The following is a 27,632-nucleotide window of genomic DNA, read 5'->3' as shown; positions in this document are numbered from 1 at the left end:
CTTTCCCCAACCTCCCCCGCTCCACTCCACACCCCCAAACACCTTCACCCCGACACAGCAAGCTCCCCGCCTCCAGCCGCGAGGCCCAGCCCCGGCATGTGGGGCAGGCGCCCCTCATGCCTGCCCCGGGTCAGGGGCTCCGGCGTTGGTGGGCGCCTCCGAGGAAGAGGTCTGAGGAGGACGACGCCGGAGCCGCGGTCCGTCTCCTGCTTGCCGCCCCCGGAGCGCTGGGGTGAGGAGTCGCCTCTTGGGTACCACAGGGAGTAGGAGTCCAGGCCGGTGCTCCTCAGACCCACTTCTCCCCGGTCGTTGGAGCGGAGGGGAAGGGGGTTCTCCGGGACTCACCTCGAGCCTGTTGTCAACATTAGCCCCGGGTTTCCCAGCACTAACTCCAGCTCGGGCTCTCCCCTCCCTTCCCCCCACCTATCTCGCAGCCGAGGGCCCGCCTTCCCTCAGCTCCCCCTCCTCCCTCCGCCCGCCGGCCCTCCCGCCTGCCCGCCCGCCACTCACCAGCGCGGACAAGCTGCGAGTGGGGGCGGGGCGGAGAGAGGCGGAAAGGAAGAAGCTCTCCCCTACATTGCCAGATCGAACACAGTTCGGGTCGCCCATCCTCCAGCGCACCGCTACCCTTAGCTGAGCTACGAGGTGGTAGATAGCGAGCAAAGGCTCAGATAAGTGCCACACACTTAGTGGCTCGTTCGAATTGTCCCCTTGATGAGAGGAGAAATTTTTTTTTTAGACAGGCAGTCAATAGGACAGCCACAACCAGCACCTCGAGCCAGGGCCCCAGCTGAGGGGAGGAGTGTTCCGAGAGCCGGAGGCAGGAAGTGGATTGGTCGCCAGGAAAGGGAAGGCGCCTGGAGTGGAGATGCGCAAGCGCAGGCCTGTGGGAGAGGGGAGCGGGAGGGGAAGCGAGAATGGGCGGGGCGGGGCTAACAGGAGGTAAGTAAGGGCGTGGAACAGTAGGAGAATTACGGAGCGCCGTGAGGGACAAGTTTGGCCACGTGATTCTCGTGGGAGTTTCCTGGAGTTAATAATAAGGAAGAGGTCTGAGAAGGGAAAGTTTGATTGTACTAATTCGAGGAATGAGGGTGAAGATTTAGAAAACTGGAACCTGGAGGAGCTAAAGAATATAGCTGGTGAGGAAGGTAGGAGTTGGTTAGGCATGGGTCTAGATTTTAGAGTGACCTGGAGAAAGTACGAAAGTCCCGTGGGGAAATTTATAGGAGCAGTTTTAGGTGTTCCACATAGAAACACCTCAGCGTGAAGAATCAAGGCTCTTTCCATACAGGTTTTTTTAAATATATACTTTTATTGATTTCAGAGAGGAAGAGAAAGAGAGAAACATTAATGATGAGAGATAATCATTGATCAGCTGCCTCCTGCAAGCCCCACACGGGATGGAGCCTGCAACCTGGTATGTGCCCTGACCTGGAATAGAACCGTGACCTTCTGGACCTTCTGGTTCACGGGTCCACGCTGAACCACGCCGGCTGGGCTCCGTACAGGCTTTAGAAAGTACCGGGTTCTAAGCAAACAAATGTTAAAAATTACAATGGAATGACTTCCCTGTGTTGTTTTTAAATAGTCTTGTCATTACTTCCAAATGCGAACCCAAGTCGACCCTTTAAAATAGGTATCATTTTATCCACACAACTTACTCTCTCTTAAATTACTAAATTTGTGCATCTGGCCTCCGATTTTTATTGAAACAGTGCGAAGGTCTGCCAACAGGATCTGGCTAGGTGTTCGTACAGTCGGTCGGCTTTGGCTAGTCAGGAGCCAAAGAAACAAAGGTGCAAAACTGGTCATGATTCTTTTTTTTTTTTAATTCTTTATTGTTTAAAGTATTACATGAGTCTCCTTTTTTCCCCCATTGGCCTCTCCCCTCCATCCCCTCCCCCAAGCACAAGCCCTCACCTCCCACTGCTGTCTGTGACCATTGGTTTTGCTCATATGCATGCATACAAGTCCTTGGTTGATTCTTGCTTGAGTGCGGGGCCCACCCGGTTTCCAGTCCCACAAAATGAGCTGCTATATTTGAGGCAAGTATAGTTTTCCACTTATTCAGCTTCTGCCCATTTGCCTCTCTGTAGTGTTTTACTTCCCATTTATTCTTAGCAAATTGCCTCCCAAACTGAATGTTGATTCTTCCTGTACATATTTAAGTTTTAGTGTTTTTTTCTTCAAAACACTACTAATAGGTTAATCATTGGAAGGGGAATAAAAGAGAAAAACAAATACTGCTGGCAGTACCATTGATAACTAAGAGAGAATTGTCCCCAAACACTGGTGATAGCTACCCACATTTTAAATATATTTTTATGGATTTTATATATTTAGAGAGAGGGGAAAGGAGAGGGAGGGAGAGATAGAAACATCAATGAGAAACAGCAACATTGATTGGCTGCCTCCAGCACGCTCCCTTTCCCTGCTGGAAATGTGCCCTGACCAGGAATCTAATTGGTGACCTCTTGGTGCATGGGTGGATGCTCAACCACTGAGCCACACCATCCAGGCACCACCCACATTTTTAAGATTTTTTTCCCCATTTTGTCTGACTAACTTAACATTTACCCCATGTGATTGATAAATAAATCCCTCTTATCCTCGATTAAGTCAATCTTTGCATTTCATCAGGTGTTGAAAGAGGGCATTTTTATTGAGTATTTGTTATTTTACATATGTTATTTTAACTAATAATCACAATAATCCAGTAAATATTATGATCCCTATTTATAGGAACTGAATCATAGAAAGACTAAGTAATTTACTCGAGATCACAAAACTAGTAACCATATTATCTAGTAGTATTATACTCAAATCTAACTCTAAAAACCCAAGTTCTTTCTGCTATATTCCACTGCCTTTATGTAGGCTTTTACATTGACTGACAATGCTGCCAATCATTTTTTTTCCAAAGAAAGGATGTCAAGCCAGCCACCAAAACCCTTATTATGTAGCATATCATTGCAATTTGTAACTGGAAGAAACACTGCTCTGAAGAAACCATCATTTTTGTATTTTGATAATATTCAAACTTGACTATTTTCTGAAACTGCATTATATTAAGCTTTTAAATGTTTAGATATTTCATTATTTGAGAATAATCTCAAAATGTCCATTCTTGCATCTCTTACCCTTTGAGTCAACATGGAGGGACCTGGAGTGAAATAAGCTAAGTGAAATAAGCCAGTCAGAGAAAGACAAATATCACATGATCTCACTCATATGTAGAATCTAATGAACAAAATAAACTGATGAACAGAGTGGATCCAGAGACATGGAAGCATGGAACAGACTGAGGAATCTCAGAGGAAAGGCAGGGGAGGGTGGGTGGGTGGGAGGTGAACAACCAAAGACCTTGTATGCATATATGCATAATATGCATAACCCATGTAGACAAAAAAAATGTCTATTCTTTTTGCCTGCTTCAATTCACATAACTCTACCATGTAAAAAAAAGAAACAAAAAACAAAACAAAATAAACACGAAAACTGCTATATATACATATATTTTTCTTTCATGTAATACTATTTTCTACTTAAAACCTGGTTATAATTCTGCTTCACAGAAGAAAGGAAATGGCAAGAAAAGGGATTATAATCACAGGGCAGTGATGGCGAACCTATGACACGCGTGTCAGCACTGACACGCGTAGCCATTTCTGATGACACGCGGCCGCATGCCGAGGATGAAACATTTGCGACTAGAGTCTTGGAATTAGTTTTTTCCTCAAAGTGACACACTACCCGAGTTATGCTCAGTTTTTTGGCGAAGTTTGACACACCAAGCTCAAAAGGTTGCCCATCACTGTCATAGGGCATGACAAACGCTGAGTGTAAAAAACAAAACGGGCCTTATGTGAGATGGACTATATGGTCCCCTGCTGGGTGTCTGTTAATATAAACAATTCTAGCTGTGTTTTTAAAGCCAGTGTCAAGTTTAGCTAATTTAAACGAGGTTAAACTATCTTTTTTTAAAATATATTTTTATTGATTTCAGAGAGAAAGGGAGAGAGAGAGAGAAACATCAGTGATGAGAGAGAATCACTGATTGTCTGTCTCCCACATGCCTCACACTGGGGATCAAGCCCGAAACCCCAGGCATATGCCCTGACCGGGAATTGAACTGTGACCTTCTGGTTCATAGGTCGTTGCTCAACTACTGAGCCATGCCAGCCGGACCTACCTGGTTTTCAAGCAGCCACCTCTTTATGGAATATCTCTGGTGGAAATTTTTCAACAACTTGACCTCTGTCTCTTTCTAACAGTTTCTGAAATGAATGTGCTGAGCTGTATCCATTCAATAAGAAATCTGAGTGTAGTCCTGGTTGGCATGGCTCAGTGGTTAGAGTGTCGACCTGCGAACTGGAGGGTCTCGAATTAAATTCCTGGTCAAGACCACATACCTGAGTTGCAGATTTGATCTCTCGGTGCACCTATGGGAGGCAAACCCATCGATGTGTCTCTCTCACATTAATGTTTCTCTCTCCCTCTCCTCTCTACCTTCCACTCTCTAAGAAGCAATGGAATAAATATCCTCACTTCTCGGGTGAGGATAAAAAAAGAAATCTAAGTGTTGAGGGTACATTAAAACAAATGTAAATGTTAAGTATATGAAACATAATAGTACTAGCTATCAAACTATATTGAAATTTCTCATGGAATTGTAAGATTGAAAATCAGTTTACTAACACCAGCTTCTACTAATTTCAGCAAAAGAGAAGTGAGGCATTGTGGGGTTAATTTTTTTTAAATAAGCAAATTAAAAAGTTAAATGGCCCTGGCCGGAGAGCTCAGTTGATTAGAGCGTGGTCCCCATATGCCAAGATTGAGGATTTGATCCCCGATACAAGAATCAACCAATGAATACATAAATCAGTGGAACAACAAATTGATGTTTCTCTCTCCTTTCTTCTTTCTCTAAATCAATAAATAAAAAAATGTTTAAATAGGTTATTTATTCAAAATTTTAAAAAGTTAAACAGAATAAATGCAAAGAAAATAAATAGGGAAATATGGAGAGAAACGGGCAAGAGAAAAATGCGGCAATTACAGGGTGATCACGAAAGTCCTCTTTATTGGTGCAAAATTTTATCTAAAACCTGAAGAATTAGAAGGTCCCAGTTATCCAATTACAGATATCAAATAAGTAGTTGGAAATCAGAGGAGAATTTTGGCCTAGAGATGACTTCAGAGCGTCATCAACATAGCTAGTATTTAAATCCATAAGAAAAAAAGATCGCCCAACTGGTGTGACTCAGTGATTGAGCGTCAACCTATGAACTAGGAGGTCCCGGTTGGATTCCAGGTTAGGGCACATGCTCGGGGTTGAAGGCTCAATCCCCAGTGTGAGACATGCAGGAGGCAGCCAACCAATAATTCTATTTCTCTTTTCCTCTCTCTTCCTCTCTGAAATCAATAAAATTTATTTTTTTTAAAAAAAGAGATCACTAAAGAAAATGTAAATAGAAAACAGGGTCCAATATTGAGCCCTGAGAAACTTACAAATAGAAAGGTTAGGTCTCTAAAAATGTCCGTGAGTAAGGAAAGCGAAAACCTGAAGAGTATAGTATTATGAAAGCCAAGAAAAGACGTCCTTCAGGAAAGAGAAAGTGATTAACTGTCTCAAATGTTGCCAGACAAGTGCTAATTGGATTAACCTCATAAGGATCAATATTGACATTGTAGGAGGCAGTTCAGTGAAGTATTTTGGGACAGATTGGTATCTGAGAAATTTTAAGGTGAAGAACAGCAGAAAAATATAATTCTAGTTGAATGTGAGCTCAGGGAAGTCTTGTTTGTATCTTTTACTTTTATATCTTTTTAGCATTTATTTAATGATAGATATAGAGAATGTATACTGATGGGAATGATCCAATAGTGAGGGAATATTAATGACATAGGGGAAAGGAAAAACGATAATATAGAAGCAAAATACTTCTGGCAGTGAGAAGGAATGGAATCTAAGGGACAAGTGGAAAGAGTGCCTTTGAGAGAAGCAGGGGCATTTCTACATGATATCAAGAGAGAAGACAAAGAAGATGGGGCATGTACAGATGGGCTAACAGGTTTGGTTGGGGGGAGGGACTATAAAGGACATCCTTCTTGATTGGTCCTATTTTTCTCAGTGAAATTGGAGGCAAGGTCAGCAACTAAGGTGAAAGAAACACCTTGAAGAGTGTGAACGTAGTGAAGAGGTATAGTAATGGTTACCAGGTCATGCTGGAAGCTACTTGAGGTTTGTGTTATGAAATGAAAGAAAAACCATCCAGCTTACATATGCCAGTTGCTCCAATTAGGTGTTTTTGTTTGTCTCTCTCTTTTTTAATATGTGTTGATTTTAGAGAAAGAGGAAGGATTGTAGTTTTTCATAGGGTTTTGTGGCTAGTAAACGAGGTAATTCAAATAAAATCACTTAACACAGATTTCATCGTATGTGCTAGCTATTACCAAATCATTTTTGAAATAATAAACACAATTTAAATGGCTTTGCAATTTGAATAAATGGTGCTTCAAACAGCCCTTTCTTTGTCCTAACACTAGTGTGAAACCAGGGCACCTGAAACCTTTTACTCCAGCATTATAAATTTTGCTAAGACAATAAACTTTAAAATGAATATCTATCCTATATAATAAAAGAGAAACATGTAAATTGACCATAACTCTGCTATGCTCACCAGCCAATCAGGAGTGAGTATGCAAATTAACCCAGCAAAGATGTCGGGTTAATTTGCATACACAGGCACCAGGCAGAGAGCAGAGCGGGAGAGCTGGCAGAGAGTAGAGCAGCTTGGGGAACTTACCTCCCCAAGCCGCCAGACAGAGAGCGGAGAGGCAGAGCTGGCGGCTTGGAGAACTTGGCAGAGTGGGAGGCTGTGGGACAGAGACAGAGCAGGAAGGGAAAACCAAGAACGCCGGGAGCACCAGGAATTCTGGGGATAGTAGTTCTGGTGGCAGCCCCAGGACTGGAAGCAGAAGCCAGAGCACGGGGAGCACCAGGAATGCTGGGAATCATAGTTCTGGTGGCAGACAGATCTCCTAGACCAGTGGTTGGCAAACTGCGGCTCGCGAGCCACATGCGGCTGTTTGGCCCCTTGAGTGTGGCTCTTCCACAAAATACGTGGGGGCGCGCACGTACAGTGTGATTGAAACTTCGTGGCCCATGCGCAGAAGTCAGTTTTCGGCTCTCAAATTTCAATAGTTGTACTGTTGATATTTGGGCTCTGTTGACTAATGAATTTGCCAACCACTGTCCTAGACACTAGAGCAAAGTGAGCCTGGAGAAAGTTACTGTTGCGGTGGGGGGTGGAGGGAAAGCAAAGGTGAGAGACATAAGTAAAATCAGAGTGTCTAGGAAAAGTTAAAGGGAAGATATCCTAAAACTTCCAGGAAATCTCCACCAATGAAGCAAAGGAAAAAAAAAAAGCCTCTATTATTCTGTGAGCAACAAACCAAACTGGGTTGGGGTCTCAGACAATTCACTCATATGATTGCAAAAACAGACAGAAACTCCTTGATTGGAGAGGGCTCCCCTGAGGGCTCCCAGATTGGAGAGGGTGCAGGTCGGGCTGAGGGACTCACCCCCGTGCACGAATCTTCATGCACCGGGCCCCTAGTATTCATATAAAAGCCTAAGCAACTGGAATGACCGGTCACTACGACGTGCTCTGACCACCAGGGGGAAGACGCTCAATGCAGGAGCTGTCTCCTAGTGGTCAGTGTGCTCCCACAGCCAACCTCCCCAAGCCAGCCAACCTCCCACAGTCCCTGCCGGCACCTGAGCTGGGACGGGGAACCGGAGATGGGTGGCCCCTTTCCCAGGGAGGCCAAAGGCTGGCTCCCTCCGGTCCCCAACCTCCCGTACCCCATCCCTCCCCCTGGCCAGCAGGCCCCGATCAGCCCACCGCAGTGGTGGCGCAGTGCGAGTGAAGGAGGAGAGGGGGAGGCAGGGAACTGCATGGTGGCGGGGTGCTGACGATGTTGGCATCCAGCATCCATTCCTTCTGCACCCGGCCCGGTGACTGTTGCCTCCTCTCCAGCCCCGATCGGCCTGGCCCCAATCGGCCTTGATCGCCAGCCAGGCCTAGGGACCCGACCCATGCATGAATTTCGTGCACCAGGCCGCTAGTTAATAAAAAGTGAAAAGTCACATCGCTGCTTATAATTTTATTTATCATTTAGAAGCCCACTGCATGAAATTGTGCACTTGGAGTGGGGGGTGTCCCTCAACCTGGCCTGTGCCCTCTCGCACTCCAGGAGTCTTCGGGGGATGTTTGACTGAAGGTTTAGGCCCGCTCCCCGCGGCAGTTGGATATCCATAGAGCTGCACTCAGGGTTTCTGGCTGAGCAGCGCTCCCCCTGTGGGAACATACTGACCACCAAGAGGCAGCTCCTGCATTGAGCATGTGCCCCCTGGTGGTCAGTGCGCATCCTAGCAACCAGTTGTTCTGCTGTTTGGTCGATTCGCATATTAGCCTTTTATTACATAGGATTTAATTATCTTACAATATTATTTGTCAATTATATATCAACTAGAGGCCGGGGGCACGAATTTGTGCACATTGAAAGGAAATTAATTAGAAGGTGGTCGGCAGGGTGGGATTGGGAGAGACAGGCCAACGCGCCCTGGAGCCAACCTCCCATGGTCCCACCCTGGCCGGCCGCACCTGGGGCGGTGCCTAGGCTCAAAGGGCATCTGTGGAGTGAGCAGGGTCCCTCCGGCAGGTGGGGTGCCTCGGCCTGGCCTGCAGGGGTCAGGCCAAAACTGGCAGTCCAACATCCCCCAAGGAGTCCCAGAGTGCAAGAGGGCACTCTGCAAAGTTGCTGTCGCTTGGCAGCTCCTGTGTTGAGTGTCTGTCCCCTGGTGGTCAGTGTGCATCATACCTACCAGCCGGTCACTTAGCCTTTTATATCCTATACTAGTGGCCCGGTGCACGAAATTCGTGCACAGAGGGGGGTTCCCTCAGCCCAGCCTGCACCCTCTCCAATCGGGGACCCCTTGGGGGATGTCCAACTGCCAGTTTAGGCCTGATCCCACAGGGGGCGAGATCAGGCAGGCAGAGGCAGTTGGGGGCGAGATCAGGCCAGCAGGGGAGGGCAGTTAGGAGCGATCAGGCAGGCAGGCAGAGGCAGTTAGGGGCGATCAGGCAGGCAGGCTGAGGGGTTAGGGCAATCAGGCAAGCAGGCAGAGGCAGTTAGGGGTGATCAGGCAGGCAGGCAGGCAGGTGAGCGGCTAGGAGCCAGTGGTCCCAGATTGCGAGAGGGATGCCCATGACGTGCCAGGTCTCCCCATTGGACACCACCGAGGTTTGGTAGGACAGCAGCTGCACGCCTGCCTCTGCCAGGAGCCCAATCATGGTAGACAGCATGGCAGGGTTGGAGGGCTGAGCCCAGAACAGGAGCAGGGGCAGACCCCTGTGGAGAGGCACTTCTGGTCTGAAGGCAGCTCCGTTGAGTGCCTGCAGCACAGGTGTGGTGCCCTGGACAAAGCCCACAGCCTGGTAGGGGGCACTTGCCAGGGCCACGCTCCAGAAGCCTTCCCTGCATCCTTGCTTTCCTGGCACAGTGGGATTATGGGAGGTGGTTACATTGAGGCCGGCCTCCTTCACCAGCAGCTTGGCATTCACCAAGTTCACATCCGCATGATTAGAAGAGTCTTTGAGGAGCCCGACAATGACTGCGGGGCTCAGGCAGTTCCTGGCATTCTTCAGGGATAAGCCCTGCGTTACCACCTGGATTGTCCCTTTGGGGGACCCTGCCCAGGCTCGCATCAGAGTCCGCACAGCTTCTGCCAGACCGATCCAAGGTTTGGTGTGCAGAGAGAAGGTGCTGGTAAGGGCCTGGGCATTCGTGACTCCCATGGGGGCTCTCCCCTTCACCATGTCCACAAACTGGACAGCGATCTCCTCCCTGCAGCGGCTCTGGGCCTTCTTGGTGCTGGCATCCAGGAGGGGGCAGCTGATGACATTCTTGTAGTCCACCAAGGCATGGTCCCGAGGCGGCTCCTCCATGAACGCAAACAGCGCTGCGCCTGCACACTACCCCAATTGCAGGGCCCGGGGCAGGGCGCCCTCGTCCACGGTTCCTCCCGGACACAGTTCACCACGCACATGCACTTCTTGCACAGGGCGAAAGTGCTGTCGTTCAGCAGGTCTGTCATGGAGGGCAGGAGAGGGGTGTGCACAGTGATGAAGTCACAGAGGGGCCAGATCTCCTCCAGGGGCAGCTGCTGAACGCCGAAGGAGGCTGAGACCTCTGGTGAGATGATGGGGTCATACCCTACAGTCTTCATCCCGAAGGATTGCATCCAGATGGCCACCTCTCTCTCGATCCTCCCCAGGCCAAGAATTCCCAGGGTCTTTCCATTCAACTCGGTTCCCATGAACTTCTTTCAGTCCCATTTGCCATCCTTCATCGAAGCCGTTGCCTGGGGAATCTGCCTGGCCAGATACATGATCATCCAACAGGTGAGCTCCGCAGCACTAAGACTGTTCCCATTGGGAGTGTTCATGACCAGGATGCCCTTCCTTGTGGTGGCCTCCAGATCCATGCTGTCCACACTGGTGCCAGCCCCACCCACAACCTGGAGCTTCTCTGCTGCGTTGATGACATCGGCGGTCACCTTAGTGACCGAGCAGACAATAAGGCCTTCACAGTCCTGCAGCTTGGCTATCAGCTCCTCTTTGCTCAGGTTCTGCTTCTCCACCACCTGCAGCCCTCCATCTTGCAGGATCTTCCGGCAGCAAGGGTCCTTTATTATAGAGATAATAAAAGGCTAATTTGCAAATTGTCCCCTCAGGAGTTCAACTGACTAGGACAGTGATGGCGAACCTATGACACGCGTGTCAGCACTGACACGCATAGCCATTTCTGATGACATGCGGCCGCATGCCGAGGATGAAACATTTGCTGCCCCTGAGGATGAAACATTTGCAACTAGAGTCTTGGAGTTATTTTTTTCCTCAAAGTGACACACTACTCGAGTTATGCTCAGTTTTTTGGCAAAGTTTGACACAACAAGCTCAAAAGGTTGCCCATCACTGGACTAGGAGTTTGACCGTTCACTATGACGTGTGCTGACCACCAAGGGGTGGCATGAAACAAAAGGAAGGCCTCAGCTAGCAGCCAGTAGCCAGGGGAAGGAAGGCCCTGGCCAGCAGCCGGAAGGCCCCAATCGGCCCTGATTGCCAGCCAGGTCTAGGGACCCTACCCATGCATGAATTTCATGCACCGGGCCTCTAGTTTAGTATAAGGTCCCATGTCTCAAAATTGATGTTTCTTTTTTTTTTTAAATGAATGTATTGGGGTGGCATCTATCCTATATAATAAAGATGTAATATGCAAATGGTTGTTACACCATGAAACATAATGACCGGCTGTGTAACGACTGGATCACGGATCAGCAGGAGGGTGGGGCAGCGAGCTACAAGCAGGTGGCAGAGAGCTACAGGAGGGGCCAGGGCAGCAAGCTATGGGGGGGGGCGGGGGGGGCAGAGGGAGCTACAGGAGGGTGGGGCAGCAGGCAGAGAGCTACAGGAGGGCAGCAGCAAGCTACTGGCTATAAGCGGGCAGTGGAGAGCTACAGGAGAGGGCAGGGCAGCAAGCTATGAGAGAGGGGCAGGGGAGCTACAGGAGGGTGGGGCAGTGGGCGGAGAGCTACTGGACGGCAGCAGTGAGCTACTGGCACATGGATACTAGTCCTATCTAATAAAAGAGTAATATGCAAATTGACTGTACCTCTGCTACACCCACAAGCCACATCCACCAGCCAATCAGGAATGAGTATGCAAATTAACCCAACCAAGATGGCTGTGGCCACGGAGTGAGCAGGAGGCTTGGATTTCCCCGGTAATGGAGGAAGCCAAGCTTTCTGCACACCCTGGGGGGCCTAGGCCTCCACTAGAGGCTACAAAGTTTTGTTTTTTGTTTTTTTAATATATTTTATTGATTTTTTTTTACAGAGAGGAAGGGAGAGGGAGAGAAAGCTAGAAACATCGATGAGATTGAAACATCAATCAGCTGCCTCCTGCACACCCCATACTAGGGATGTGCCCGCAACCAAGGTACATGCCCTTGACCGGAATCAAACCTGGGACCCTTGAGTCCACAGGCCGATGCTCTATCCACTGAGCCAAACCGGTTAGGGCAAGGCTACAAAGTTTCAATTATAGAAGATAAATAAATCCCAACAAAAATGGCAGCATCCACAGAGCTGGAGAGAGCAGGAGGCTTGAGTTGCCCCCGGCGATGGAGGAAGCCAAGCTTTCTGCACACCCTGGCCGGCCTAGGCCTCCACTCAAGGCTACAAAGTTTCAATTATAGAAGATAAATAAATCCCAACAAAAATTGCTGCAGCCAAGGAGCAAGCAGGAGGCTTGGCTCCACTCAAGGCTACAAAGTTTCAATTATAGAAGATAAATAAATCCCAGACACCAGGGCCTCCGCTTGGGTCGCTGGGGGGTGTGGCTGGCCTGCAAACCACCACAGGCCCCTCGCCCAGGCCACCCCACGCCCCAAGGGAACCCCCACCCTGCTTTAGCTGGTTTAGCTCAGTGGATAGAGAGTCAGCCTGCAGACTGAAGGGTCCCAGGTTCAATTCTGGCCAACGCATGAATCAAACATGCCTGAGTTGCAGGCTTGATCCCCAGTAGGGGATGTGCAGGAGACAGATGATCAATGATTCTCTCTCATCATTGATGTTTCTATCTCTCCCTTCCTCTCTGAAATCAATCAAGATATATTTTTTAAAAATAGTATGTAAGCCCCAAGTCTAACCATCTCTTTATGTTTTACTTCTTTTCTGTGAACTATGTACATAAATAATAAAATTATATGCTTTTTCTCCTGTTAATCTTTCTTGTTAGTTTCATTCCCACCCTCCCACTGAAAGAGGGTAGACCAAAAGTTTTTTCTCCCCTGCAAATGCTTTCGTAGAGGAAAGAAAAATCTGTATACTGATACAGGCATGTGTAGGATTAAACCAGAGTGAAAAGCGCAGAATATTTTGGAGGAAACCATCCTAAACTAGGGTTTCATTTTTGTTTACCAAGCAATATACCAATTGTTAACAGTCCAAATACAGGACTCCATATCCCTTTTATGTGATTTCCATTTAAAGATAATTCAAGTTTGTAACACTGAGTGTTGAGTGGATGAATAAATAGAAATAAACAGATACTTCTTTCTTAGTGTGTGTCAGGCATTAATCCACCCAATGAGTCTATTTAGAAGATACTGTTTTCTTTGTTTTTATAGGTAGGAAAACTAGGGCTTAGCATGGTTAAATAATGTGCCCAGCATGACACAGCTACTAAATAGAATCTCTGCTTAGGACTGCCTGATTCCAAAGTTCATGCTCTTATGTAATATTTCCTCCCATTCTAAAATGTTTTCCCTACCTTATATAACCAAATATCAGCACACATAACAATACAGATATCCCTTTTACATAATCAGAATTTAGAATAAGAAAAGACATGATTTTATAATCTAGTTCAAACAAGATGGATCAATATATATATATAAACAAAAATGTCTGCCTAAGTCAGACAGTGTGCTGATAAATCTGTGCCCATGATAGCACAAAGGAAAGAAGACTGGCCTGGGTATTAGAGACCTAATGTCCCATCTCAGAGTCTGGCTACTGCAAATGTAACATAGTGAAAGTATGGCAAATCATTTGTAACCTGTCTGTGACATGGAAACATCATTTAAAAATGAGTAGGTTACACTTTATGATCCCCAATTTTATTATTTTAATTTAATTTTGGCAGTATACCTTATTGTTTCCAAGTGTTGACGAGTCCCAGTGAAAAATGGTTGCCTTCATAACTCAGGATGATAATGTCACATTGAGAAATATAACTGGAAAAAAAAGTTATTACTTAGAGAATCTTCTGGCATCATTTCAGTTCTTGTATCAGTTGCGAAGAGTAAGGTAAAGGAATGGGTGTCATTTCTAACTATTTTTTCTTCTGGAAGGGTCTACACTGCTGATACAAAAATACATTATACTTACCTAAGTTTTCCTTATGAAATAGTCATTTCATTGTGTTTACCTCATCCCAATTTAAGGAAAAACTCATCTAAATAGGGGTGCCCCTTTGTATTAATCTTTTCATACCCAATATCGATCTATACTAATAATAGAGTAATATGCAAATTGTCTGGGATGCCATCACAGTAACAGTAATGACTGAACAGCAGGCTGAATGGGGCGACCAGGTCGGCAGGGGGGTTAGTGAGGGATGACCAAATGACTAAACAGTAGGCGGCGTGGGGTGACCAGGCTGGCAGGGGGGCAGTTGGGGATGACCAGGCTGGCAGGGGGGCAGTTGGGGGTGACCAAGCCGGTGGGGGGACAGTTAGGGGTGACCAGACTGGCAGGAGGGGTAATTGGGGGTGACCAGGCCAGCAGGGGGGCAGTTGGGGGCAACCAGGTTGACGCGGGGGGGGCAGTAAGGGCCAACCAGGCTGGTGGAGGGGGCAGTTAGGAACCAGTGGTCCTGGATTGTGAGAGGGGTGTCTGACTGTTGGTTTAGGCCCGATCCCCAGGATCAGGCTTAAACCGGCAGTCAGACATCCCCCGTGGGGTCCCAGATTGGAGAGGGTGCAGGCTGGGCTGAGGGGACGCCCCTCCCATGCACGAATTTCATGCATCGGACCTCTAGTCCTAATATATAAAAACCCTGGGTCCGTCACATCCACAATGACCAGGAGGCTCGACTAACTGGAAGTCAGTCCTGCAGTCAGTGCTGGGTTGCCGTGGCGACCCAACACTGACTGCTACGGCTGCAGGCATGGTGACCCAGCACTGACTGCTGAAGGGGCTGCAAATCAGGTCCTGAGAGAGGCCTGAAGAGAGAGGCAGGGTCTGAACCGTAGTCTCTGTGGCAGTTGTTGATCAGCACTTGCCTCTCTCTTTCTTTCCAGGCCTGGTCAGCAGCTGTGCCTCCATTTCTCTCCAGGCCTCCACTGGGGCTGCTGATCAGCCCCACCTTTCTGATCAGGCCCCATTGATAGGCCCAGAGACACTGACTGGCATAGAAACCAACCAATCAGAACCAAATCTGGGTTAACTGTAAGGAGCCAATGGCTGCCTAGGAGGTGGAGCTTTTGATGCTGACTGGCATAGAAACCGACCAATCAAAACCAAATTGGCTGGCAGTGGAGGGCAGTTGGGGGCAAGTTTAGGCTGGCAAGGGAGGGCAGTTAGGGGTGATCATGCAGGCAGAGGCAGTTAGGGGCGATCAGGCCAGCAGGGGAGCAGTTAGGTGTTAATCAGGCCGGCAGGGGAGTGGTTAGGGGGTGATCAGGCTGGCCGGCAGAAGTGGTTAGGGGCAATCAGGCAGGCAGACAGGCAAGCGGTTAGGAGCCAGCAGTCCCGGATTGTGAGAGGGATGTCCGACTGCTTGTTTGGGCCTTGGACAGGGATTGGGCCTAAACCGGCAGTCAGATATCCCCCAAGGGTCCCAGATTGGAGAGGGTGCAGGCTGGGCTGAGGGACACCCCCCCCCCCAGTGCACAAATTTTGTGCACCGGGCCTCTAGTTTAATAATAAGCTAATAGCAATGGCTATCATTTTGGGGGCAGAATGTCATAGCAGCCAGTAGAAGAGTGACATGAGAGAATATGTGATTGACAGGTCATAAGGAAGAATGCTGTGCATCCTTCACTTGTGCATTTCTAAAAATGGTCACATGGGTAGATGGCCTCTAAGATGGCCCTCAAGGATCCCTACCTCCTAGTATTCATGCATTTGTGTAATCCTCTCTCCTCAAGTGTAAGCTAGATTGAGTGACTTCTAGTGAATATATGCAGCAGAGGTCATGGGGTATTAGTACCAACATTAATTTACAAAATGTTGTAAATTCATTTTGGGCTCTCTGTCACTTAGGGCAGCCTGTTGCCATGTTGTGAGCTACTCTTTGGAGAGGACCACACAGCAAAGAATTGAGGGAGGCTTCTTGCCAACAGCCAATGAGGAACTCAATCCTGCCAACTGACTGAGCAGAGGGAAAGTTGAGTCTCCCCCAGTTGAGCCATCAGATGATCACAATCTCAAACAACAGCCTGGATGAAACCTCCTGAGAGGCCTTGAGCCAAAAGCACTAAGCTAAGCTCTGTCTGGATTACTGACCTGTAAATTCTATGAGACAACGTATGGTGGTTGTTTCAAACTACTACATTGTGGAGTAATTTGTTACAAAAGATAATATGATTATTATTTTAATATTAACTGCTATATACATATACTTACATAAATATATTTTATAAGTATATATATTTCACAATGCTGAGGAGGGGAATTGTGAGGACAAAGAGAAAACCCTGAGTATTAGCCAGAGGAAAGAAAAGAAATTAAGAAGAGGCTATTTTTAAAGGAATTTCTATTACTCAGGGAAGAAAAGAGATTAAGTACTAGCAATAGAGAAAGGATGTTATTTTTCAGCTGGTCATGAAAAATATTATTCTTAACATCTCCAATAAAAGTGGGTAGGGGTAAGGAAATAAAGTGAAATTAGTCAACTTTGGTGATAGATGAAATTTGGTTTATATATAATATGTAATAACACATAGTATGTGTTCCATTATCACAATAATTTGAAAATTCTGTTTTTTAAACATATTTTTATTGATTTCAGAGAGGAAGAAAGAAGACGAGAGAGATAGAAACATCAATGATGAGAGAGAATCATTGATCATCTGCTTCCTGCATGCCCCCCACTGGGGATCAAGCTCTCAACTCAGGTATGTGCCCTGTCCAAGAATTGAACTGGAGACCTTTTCATTCATAGGTTGACACTCAACCAGTGAGCCACACCAGCCGGACTGAGAATTCTTTTTGATGAAATGTTGCTGGTGGAAGAAATTAGTCTAGCTTCAAAAGTATAACTTCTGGTATGCTTCAGGCTTTAAAAAATAAAGCCAACATTAAGAAAATATCATGGACTGAAGGGACCCAGGTTCAGTGACAGTCAAGGGCACATAGCTCAACTGCAGGCTCGATTCCCGGGCCTAGTTGGTGCTCACAGTTAAACTCTGACACCATACATTTACAGGAACAAATGTGTTATATATATATAATCTAATAATAGACAAATATGCAAATTGACCATACCTCCGACACACCCACAAGCCACGCCCACAAGCCACGCCCACCATCCAGTCAGAGCGAGTATGCAAATTAACCCAAACCAAGATGGCTACAGCCACAGAGAGCAAGGTTTCCTAGGTAACAGAGGAAGCCAAGCTTTCTGCCAGCCATTGCAGGCCTAAGCCTCCACTCAAGCTACAAAGTTTCAATTATAGAAGGTAAACAAATTCAAACAAATGGCGGCAGAATGGAGCTTGAGAGAGCAGGCCAGGGTTGCCGCCAGCAACAGGGGAAGCAAAGCTTTCCACACCCAGGCCGGGCTCACACACTTAAGGCAACAAAGATTCAATTATAACCCCAACACAAATGGCTTCGGGCCTCGGAGGGAGCCCCAGGCTTGGCTCTGCTCCAGGCTACAAAGTTTCAATTGTAGAAGGAAAATAAATTCCAGATACCAGGGCCTCCGCTTGCGTTGCCAGGGGGCATGGCCGGCCTGTAAACCACCACAGGCCCCTCGCTCAGGCCGCCCCACGCCCCCAGGGTACCCCACCCTGATCAGGGACACCCTTCAGGGCAAACCAGCTGGCCCCTACCCCTGTATCAGGCCTCTATCCTATCTAATAAAAGAGTACTATGCAGATTGATCATCACTGCAACACACAATATAGCTGCCCCCATGTGGTCAAAGATCCTGCCCCCATGTGGACACAAGATGGCCACCACAAGATGGCCAGCAGGAGAAGGCAGTTGGGAGGCACCTGGCCTGCAAGGGAGGGCAGTTGAGAGGGACCAGGCCTTCAAGGGAGGGCAGTTGGAGGTGATCAACCCTGCAGGAGAGGGCAGTTAGGGGTGACCAGGCTGGCAGAGGAGGGAAGTTGGGGGCAAACAGGCTGGCATGGGAGTGGTTAGGGGGTGATCAGGCTGGCAGGCAGAAGCAGTTAGGGGCAATCAGGAAGGCAGGCAGGCAAGCAGTTGGGAGCCAGCAGTCCTGGATTGTGAGAGGCAGGCAGAAGCGGTTAGGGGCAATCAGGAAGGCAGGCAGGCAAGCAGTTGGGAGCCAGCAGTCCTGGATTGTGAGAGGGATGTCCGACTGTCCGTTTAGGCCCGATCCGGGATCGGGCCTAAATGGGCAGTCCGACATCCCTCCAGGAGTCCCAGATTGGAGAGGGTACAGGCTGGGCTGAGGGACAACCCCCCTTCGTGCACGAATTTCGTGCACCGGGCCTCTAGTATATATATAAAAGCCTAAGCGATCGCATGACTGAATGACCAGTAGACTGGTCGCTATGATGTGCACTGACCACGAGGGGGCAGATGCTTAATGCAGGAGCTGCCCCCTGGTGGTCAATGTGCTCCCACAGCCAACCTCCCATGGTGCCTCCCCCGGCTGGCCGGCCCTGATTGGCTCCAATCACCAGCCAAATATATATATATATATATTTCTGTGTAGAATTCCATTGTATGAATAAATAAAGCCCACATTCTCAACTTCTCATCTACTGAGCCAGTACACATCCTTTTACTTTTTATATTAAGCTTTAGAATAAAAAACATTTAGAACTTGAAGGAACCTTAAAACAATGTAGGCTATGAGGAAATAAGGAGCTTTTGATCTCCCAAGTTCACAGAATTCCAAGGTCACATAGCCAATCAATGGAAAAGATGGAATTAAAACCTGGTAGCCCAATACCCAGCACAACACTCATTCAACTACAACAGCATTTTAATTCTAGATGTCTGTAATATCTGTATAAAACTACTAAAGGCCCAGTGCATAAATTCGTGCACAGGTGGGGTCCCTCGGCCTGGCTGGTGATTGGAGCCAATCAGGGCCATCTCACCCAGTCCCAATCAGGGCCGGCCAGCCGGGGGGAGGCACCATGGGAGGTTGGCTGTGGGAGTGCACTGACCACCAGGGGGCAGCTCCTGCATTAAGCATCTGCCCCCTTGTGGTCAGTGCACATCATAGCGACCAGTCTACTGGTCATTGGGTCATGCGATCGCTTAGGCTTTTATATATAGAGATATTTCTTTATTGATTTCAGAGAGGAAGGGAGAAGGGAGAGAGATAGGAACATCAATGATGAGAGAGATTCATTGATCAGCTGCTTCCTGCACACCCCCCACTGGGGATCAAGCCCACAACCCAGGCATGTGCCCTTGACCAGAATCAAACCCAGGGACCCTTCAGTCCACAGGCCATCGCTCTATCCACTGAGCCAAACCGGCCAGGGCTATAGAACTCTTTTTATATAACTCTATATATCTATAGTCTAAATAGAAGTAGCACAGTAGTAAAAAAGAGAAAAAAAATACTTAAAATTTCCAGGAATAATAAAACTATTAAACTAAATTATATTGACTATAGTTTTAAAACAGCATTAATAACCTATTCATCATTAAAATAATTCTTTCTCCACAGTCGGCTATGCAAGTTTTTTTTTTAATTAAATGCTCTTATTTTAAATCATTTGAGTCTGTGTTTTGTTTTTATTTAGAAAATAAGAACACCAGACTATGAGATTGCAGAACAGGCTTGAAGACAGGAGTCAGTTGAAGTTCTCTCCTAGTTTGAGCAGCAGCAAGGGCCCATGGAATTACAAGGCACAATTCTAAAACCTAGTTCTCCTAATATGGGGAAGCTAATCCTCTCTTCTCTTAACACTTAGTTTCCCAACTGTTACCTACAGGCATGTCTTGATTGCTTATTACATGCAAAAAAACTATAATTCCAAAATCATTTCTTGGAAGAAAGAAATAGTTTTAACATCTATGCTTTATCTTACATTCCCACCAGCAGTGAATGAGAGTTCCTGTTACTCCATAAATTTACCAAAATCTGGTGTTGTCAGTGTTTTGCATTTTGGTTATTTTAATATGTGTGTAGTGGTATCTCATTGTTCTTTTAATTTGCATTTCCCTAATGACATATGATGTGGAGCCTTTTTGCATATGTTTACTTGCCCTCTATGTATCTTCTTTGATAAGGTGTCCCATTTTTTAAGTCACATTGCTTGTTTTCTTATTGTTGAATTTTATGAGTTCTTTGTATATTTTGGATAACATACTTTTATAAAATATGTATTTTTTTCCAGACTTTATATTTTTTAGTGTAGTTTTAGGTTAACAGCAAAATTAAGGGGAAGGTACGAGGTTTCCCAAATATCTCTGCCCGGACACATGTGCAACCTTCCCCATTATCAACATCCCCCACCAGAGTGGTACATTTGTCACAGTCAACAAACCTACACTGACACATTGTAATCACCCAAAGTCTATGGTTTACATTAGGGCTCAGTCTTTATTTAAAAACTTTATTTATTGATTTTAGAAAAAGGAGGAGAAGGAAGAGGAGGAGGAGGAGGAAGAAGAAGGAGGAGGAGGAGGAAGAGAGACATCGATTTGTTCCACTTATTAATTCAATCATTGGTTGATTCTTGCCCTGACATATAGGGGCGATGCTCTAACCAATTGAGCTACCTGGCCAGGAAATAAGGTTCACTCATGTCTTTGGCAAATATTTTCTCCCAGTCTGTGGCTTGTCTTCTCATTCTGAAAGATAACACACCAGATAGTGTCATCCATCTAATTTTTAATATGTTGCTATATATCCATCATTATTTTAGAAATAAAAATACAAAAATGAATAAGGCACTGTTCCTGGCCTCAAGGAGTTCACAATCTAGTGAGGAAGACAGGCAGAAACTGATGACAAAATTGTTTGAAAGGCCCACCATTATCCTAGGCCATTTCATTGTTCATGTAGAAGACCCTGTCCTGTACCCAAACCTCATTGGACCTTAACTTTAGCTCTGACAATTTTAACCTTTGCCCCTCTTCAGCAAGTCCCTCCAATTACCATGCCCAGGCAAATATTTCATTTCTAAAATCTCACATGCCAACATACTATTAACTGAGAACTTTTAATCCTTTAGTGCTATCTCTCCTCTGTAGGCTCATTTACTACCTTAGTAAGATAAGCTTCTTTGTCCTGATTTTCTCTCAGTCTATCTCCCTGCCTTGGTTTCTCCCTGTTCTATTTACTCCTCAGCATATGGGACTCCAACTTTTCAATCACTCTCTTACTCTTAATAATAATTATAATGATGGTAGCTACCATTTATTGGCCATGTACTATGTTCCAGCCACTGCGAATTAGGTGTTTTATATAATACTTAAATATTTTACAGGTGAGCATATGGACTAAGCGTTTAAGGCTTATGTAGTGAAGGGGATCAAGGCATGCCAACCCACAATATGCCACTGTGGTGTATTAATTATTTTGAGCCTAAGGCAATTGAGAAACAGCAAACACAGGAGGAGCTATCTGCCCTTCCCCTCGCTGCCCAAAAGCAGGGCATAAATTACCCTTTATAAAGATGACATAAAATTCCATTTGTAAAGGCTCCCCACTCCCATACCAGTAAGAGAATGATACTTACCACGGGAAATGACATGAGGCTACATTAAAAAACCTTACTAAACAACCCTTACCTACCATGGAGTTCCTAGTCATCTTTCACAATTTACTATCCCTACGAGTCACAATTTACTATCCCTAAGAGCCCAAACCCTCTTTCCTTTGTCTAGTCACTTCTCCACTAGCCTTTTGTTAAAATGGTATATAAGCTCCCAGCTCTAATCACCTCTTTGGGTTTCTACTTCTTTTCTGTGAAGCTCCTGCAAATGTAGAAATACTAACATCAATACGAACATATGCCCGTTCTCCTGTTACTCTGTCTTTTCTCAGTTTAATTCACATGCCTCCAGAAACAGAACCTGAGATGGTAGAGGAAAAGTTTCCTTCTTCCCTGTGGTAGTAAATAGCAAGGCCTCAATCCAAATCCCGATCTCTCTGACTCAGAGCTCATATTTTTTTCCCACCAGGCCACACTGTTCTATATTCTTTGAAGACATATTAGATTCTGGGCAGAAAAGCATTATGCAATTTCATATCAGTACATGAGACTAAGGGTGAATTATTGCCCTCAAATTAAGAACTGACTGGGTCTCAGAACAGTTGGGACTAGGGACTTCTAAAATCATCAGGATTTTCTCTCTCTCAAAGTTTGTCTCACCATTATGAGGTGATAAATCCTTGTTAACTTAAATAAAACACACCTGGTGAGTAGAAATTGAAGATAATAATTTAAAATTTATTATTTTATAGGTTTTGGTAAGAATGAATATTTTAGAAGGGCAGAGATCTTAAATGAATAATGTTCTTTATAGTATAACAAGCATCATAGCAATGAGGAAGAGAATGGAAAGTATTAGACCGCAGGCCTGCAAACTAGATTTAAGTACTATCTCTGCTGCTTATTAATTGTACATGCCTCAGATCTGTAGAACACCAAATCTGCAAAATAAAGATGCTAATCCCCACCTTCAATGGTTTTCTGAGCTTTATATGTCCAACTATGTACCAGATGTCTGCACTCAGCAGTCTCATAAATACTTCAACATCAGTATGAAATTAATCCTGCTTCACAGGCTTTTATTCTTCCAAGGAAACCTTATCTCAGTTAATGGTACCACCAACCATACAGTACTCAATTCAGAAGCCAGGAATTGTTGTCCCCACCTCCCTACTTACTCTTTTGTTTGTTTGTTTCCTAATTACCAGGTGTACACACACAAGGTGTTCATGTGAGGGTTATAAGGACATACTGATTTGTTTTTAAATCTTTATTGTTGAGAGTATTACAGATATCCTCTCCCCCGCTTCCCCCATTACTCCCCTCTACCTGGTTTCCATCCCACTCCAGGCCTTCACCACCCTATTGTCTGTGCCCATAGATAATGCATATATGCATGTAAGTTCTTTGGTTAATCTCTTCCAGGTCCCCCCTCCGTCTCCCTTCCCTCTGAGATTCATCAGTCTGTTCCTGTTTCCATTCCTCTGGTTCTATTTCATTCACCATTCTATTTTGTTCATTAGATTCCTTGTTTGTTTATTTTGATTTTTAGATTCAATTGTTGGTAGATATGTATTTATTAGCATTTTATTGTTCATAGTTCTTCTTCTTCTTCTTCTTCTTCTTCTTCTTCTTCTTCTTCTTCTTCTTCTTCTTCTTCTCCTTCCTCCTCCTCCTTCTCCTCCTTCTTCTCCTTCTTCTCCTATTCCTTCTCCTTCTCCTTCTCCTTCTCCTTCTCCTTCTTCCGAACTGTTTTTCCTTTGCTGCTTTTAAGATTCTCTCTTTGTCTTTAACCCTTGCCATTTTAATTATGATGTGTCTTGGTGTGGGCCTCTTTAGGTTACTCTTGTTTTGGGGACTCTCTGCACTTCCTGGACTTGTAAGTCTATTTCTTTCACCAGGTAGGGGACGTTTTCTGTCATTATTTCTTCAAATATGTTTTCAATATCTTGCCCTCTCTCTTCCCTTTTGGCACCCCCATAATGCGAATATTGGTATGCTTGAAGTTGTCCCAGAGGCTCCTTATACTATCTTCCTATTTTTGGATTCTTTTTTCTTTTTGCTCTTCTAATTGGGTGTTTTTTGCTTCCTCATATTCCAAATAGTTAATTTGATTCTCAGAATCCTCTACTCTACTGTTGAATCCCTGTAAATTATTCTTTATTTCAGTTAATGTATGCATAATTTCTGACTGGTCCTTTTTCATGTCTTTGATGTTCTCACCAAGGTTATTGAAATTCTCACTAAGATCCTTGCAATTCTCACTGAGTCCCTTGAAGCTCTCATTAATATCCTTGAGCAACCTTACAGCCATTGTTTTTAACTTTGGCTTTTCTTTTCTTTCTTTCTTTTTTTTAATCCTCACCTGAGGATATCCAGTCCACCCCCACCCCCACCCCATTGATTTCTAGAGAAAGTTGAAGGGATGTAAGAGGGGGAGAGAGAGAGAGAAACATTGACATGAGGGAGACATAATGATTGGTCGCCCCCCACATGTGCCTTGACCAGGACTGGGGAAACTGCAACTGAAGTTCATGCCCTTGACCAGAAATCAAACCCGAGACCCTTCAGTCCATGGGTTGATGCTCTAACCACTGAACCAAACTGGTTAAGGCTGTTTTGAACTCTGTAATAGTTTGCTTGCTTCCACTTCATTTAGTTCATTTATTTTTTTTTTTTGAGATTTCTTCTTTCATTTGTGACATATTTCTTTTGTCTCCACATTCTGGCTGCTTCCTTGTGTTGTTTCTATATATTAGGTAAACTGCTATATCTCCTGGAATTGGTAGAGTGGCCTTCTGTAATAGGTGTCCTATAGGGCTCACTGGCTCAGACTCCCCATTCATCTGAGGTGGCACTGTAGGTGCATCCCTGTGTGGGCTGTATACACAGTCTTATTGTAGTTGAGCCTTGATTGCTGTTGGTGTCACTGGGAGGAATCGACCTCCAGGCCAATTGGCTATGGGGATCAGCTGTGAGTGGAAGAACTGCTGTGCAAGAGATACCCCTATGGAGCAGGACTTGCTTCATTGGGGCTTTGGTGCTCACTGAGTCTGCCCCTTGAGCGTGTCTCTTGTGGATGTGTAAAGTTGTAATCTGGTATGGTCTGAAGCTGTCCACTGGGCCTACCTGGAGGTGCAAAGTCAGTCACTGCCTGGGTCCACTCTACAGGAGCCACAGAGTGATCTGCAGATGACTGCTACTTGTGAAATGCCCAGAGGAGGCCAAGCTGTCTTGGGCCTCTTATTGATAAGTATGAGGCACACTGATGCCAGATGCTGCTTGTTTGAGAGATTTTAGGAAAGTCTGAAGCTTGAGCCAGGACAGGCCATTCATATAGAAAGGCTGCTGCAAACAGCTTAGGTGGGGTGGCAAATTGGATGGAGCGGGGTCTCAGGGAATCACCAGGGTGGAGTAAACAGTGTGAACCAGGCTGATGGAAACTTAGATATGGCTTCCAGTCAGCTCTGCAACAGGGGAGGTCTCAGCATAGCAACAATGATCCCTACAAGCACCCCTGCCTGGGAGAAAGCCATCCCAGAGTTCTTGCTCTGATGCCAGACAATCCAGTTCCTCCTCATATGTCCCTGGATCCCCTAAAGGTGTTCTCCCAGCACTGGAGCTCAGAGGGAGTGAGTCCAAGTAAATTCATGCACTGGCCCTTTAAGAGGAACTGCCTGGATCTCCAGCAGTCTGTCACTCAGCCACAATCCCCACTGGTTTTTTACAGCCTGAAGTTACGTGGACTTCTCTTCCCAGCTCTGGAACCCTGGGCTGGGGGCCTGGTGTGGGACTGGGACCCCTTGTTCCTCATAGGAAGCCTCCATAGCCAAGATATCCCTCCTGATTTAAAAAATAGCACACGTGGGTGTTAGACCACCCCATTCTACCCCTCCATCCCTCCTACTAGTCTCAGTGTGCTTTCTTCTTTACTTTTCTAGTTGCAGGACTTCCATTCAGCCAGATTTCAGGTGGTTCTAAATGATGGTTGTTCTGAATGATGGCTGTTCTGTATTTCAGTTGTAAGTTTAATGTGATTGTGGGAGGCGGTAAGTATTACCATCTTGGTTTCCAGGGTCCATACTTTTTTTTTTTTTTTTTAAGATTTTTTTTAAAATTGAATTTTACAGAGAGAGGAAAGGAGAAGGAGAGAGAGATAGAAACATTGATGAGAGGGAAACATTGATTGGCTGCCTCTTGCATGCTCCCCGCCTGAGTGCAGGTCCACAACTGGGCATATGCCCTAACTGGGAATCAAACTGGCGAACTCTTAGTGCATGGGTTAATGCTCAACCACTGAGCAACATGGCCTGGCTCCCTACTTACTCTTTTTTAAAAAAATTTATTTCTATTGATTTCAGAGAGGAAGGGAGAGGGAGAGAGAAATAGAAACATCAATGATGAGAGAGAATCATTGATTGGCTGCCTCCTGTATGTCCCCTACTGGGGGTCGAGCTTGCAACCCGGGAATGTGCCCTTGACCGGAATCAAATCTGGGACCTTTCAGTCCACAGGCCCATGCTCTATCCTCTGAGCCAAACGGGCTAGAACCCTACTTACTCTTTATGTCTAATCACTGCATCCTATGTTCTACTTTCATTAATTCATGTACTCAAAATTTATTTACTGAGCACCTGATGGGTATATTAGGCACCAGGAATAGAGCAATGAAGAAAATACACATAATTCCCATGGTCTTGTATCTTTCTTAACTTTAGTGGGAGGGCCACCCATCAGGGAGTCATACCATACCCACATTAAGCTGCATGAATTTAAGCAATTATGTAATTACTAGAGGCCCCACATGCAAAATCACGCGAGACCCAGACCCTCCGCACCAGTGGGACCCCAGACTCCACCACATCGCCGTGGGACACCAGACTCTGCTGCTCCGCTGCGGGCGGGACCCATCAATGCACCTCCTGGTGACCGGTCATTTAGTCATTCCTGCATTCCGGCGTTCTGGCCACTGGCTTTTTATATATATAGATGCTTGGGAGGTAGAGTAGAAAGAACCATTAAACTACTATAACTAAGCAAGAATTTAGATAACTACAATTATGACATATCTGATACTCAGGAAGTACTTATCAAATTATATAATGTAATAAGGAAATGTATGGAGTGCCATGAGAGTGTACAGTATGGAGAACTAAACTAGCGAAGGGTGTCAGGAACACTTTTTTTCAGAAAATAACTCTAAGCCCAGTGGAGAAGGAGGGTAGGCATTGTCCAGGTGTCTGTGTTGTTGGGGTTGGGGTGAGGAGGAGGAAGAGCTTTCCTGGCAGAGGGAATGACACGTGTGAAGACCCTAAAATAGGGAGGAAAAGGTGTTCAAGGGACTAAAAATAGTGTCACTGAAGCATAGTGAAACCTCAGAAAGTATGATTCCATGAAGGTGAAAGGAGAGGCAGGCAAAATCACAGCAGACTAGGGGTTGCAAACACAAGTGGCTAAAGAATTCAGGCAGGCAGACCCCAAAAGGTAAGAGTGGTGGAAACAAGACTGGCATACACATGCCATCTAAAGAGGACAGTCAGCACTCAAACCCAGCTGATTACTGCCATAAAGGAGAGAGGGTTCAATGTGGCCAGGTCTTCTAGCTTTTTAAGAAAAAATGGAAATCTGGACTTCAATATGTAATTTTCCACATTTTTAATATTAGCATCCAATTTTTAAAAATTAAGACATTGTGATGGCAAACAAAGCATACACCAGAAGTTTAGTTGGGACCTGTGGGCCACCAAGTTTCCAAATGATGATATTTTTAACATAGCATGGAGACTGGTATATCATGAGTTCATAGAGATACACTAAAAAGTGAAGATGGCAGTAGACCATATTCCACATACGTGGATCCTGAGTTCAGAAGAGAGGTCCATGCTGATGATCTATATATGGTATCATTCTTATAATATTGTTCATTAAAGCCATGAGTGTGAGTGAAGTTGAGAAGGAACAAGGTTTGGAAGTTTGAAAAAGCATGGCACATTGAAGTTTCTGGCTGGAAAATGGGAAGATGGGAATTTTAAGGAATGAGTCAAGGTTAGTGATCTTTAAAGAGCTTTAAATCTATGCTAAAAAATTTAGAATTTATCCAAAGAAGAACAGGG

At 45.6% G+C, this 27,632-nt stretch overlaps 2 protein-coding genes across 2 annotated transcripts in view; both read right to left on the bottom strand.

The window, feature by feature from the left end:
* The window catches only part of UPF2 (UPF2 regulator of nonsense mediated mRNA decay), a 122,580-nt gene extending 122,135 nt beyond the window's left edge, over positions 1-445 (bottom strand). Inside the window, exon 1 of the mRNA XM_054716578.1 lies at positions 346-445. The gene's annotated coding sequence lies outside the window, so the exon portion shown is untranslated. The remainder of the gene's footprint in view (positions 1-345) is intronic.
* LOC103294060 (D-3-phosphoglycerate dehydrogenase-like) lies at positions 45-27,401 on the bottom strand. The gene is given in 4 exon segments (XM_054715655.1): positions 45-227; positions 9,264-10,096; positions 10,099-10,756; positions 27,372-27,401. Coding segments are annotated over 4 exon segments (1,704 nt in total).
* Between the last annotated feature and the right edge of the window lie 231 nt (positions 27,402-27,632).

This window comes from Eptesicus fuscus, chromosome 5 (assembly GCF_027574615.1).
Source record: "Eptesicus fuscus isolate TK198812 chromosome 5, DD_ASM_mEF_20220401, whole genome shotgun sequence".
Lineage (NCBI taxonomy): Eukaryota > Metazoa > Chordata > Mammalia > Chiroptera > Vespertilionidae > Eptesicus > Eptesicus fuscus.
The sequence above is the reverse complement of the archived record's forward strand: the minus strand, read 5'-3'. Positions and strand labels throughout refer to the sequence as shown.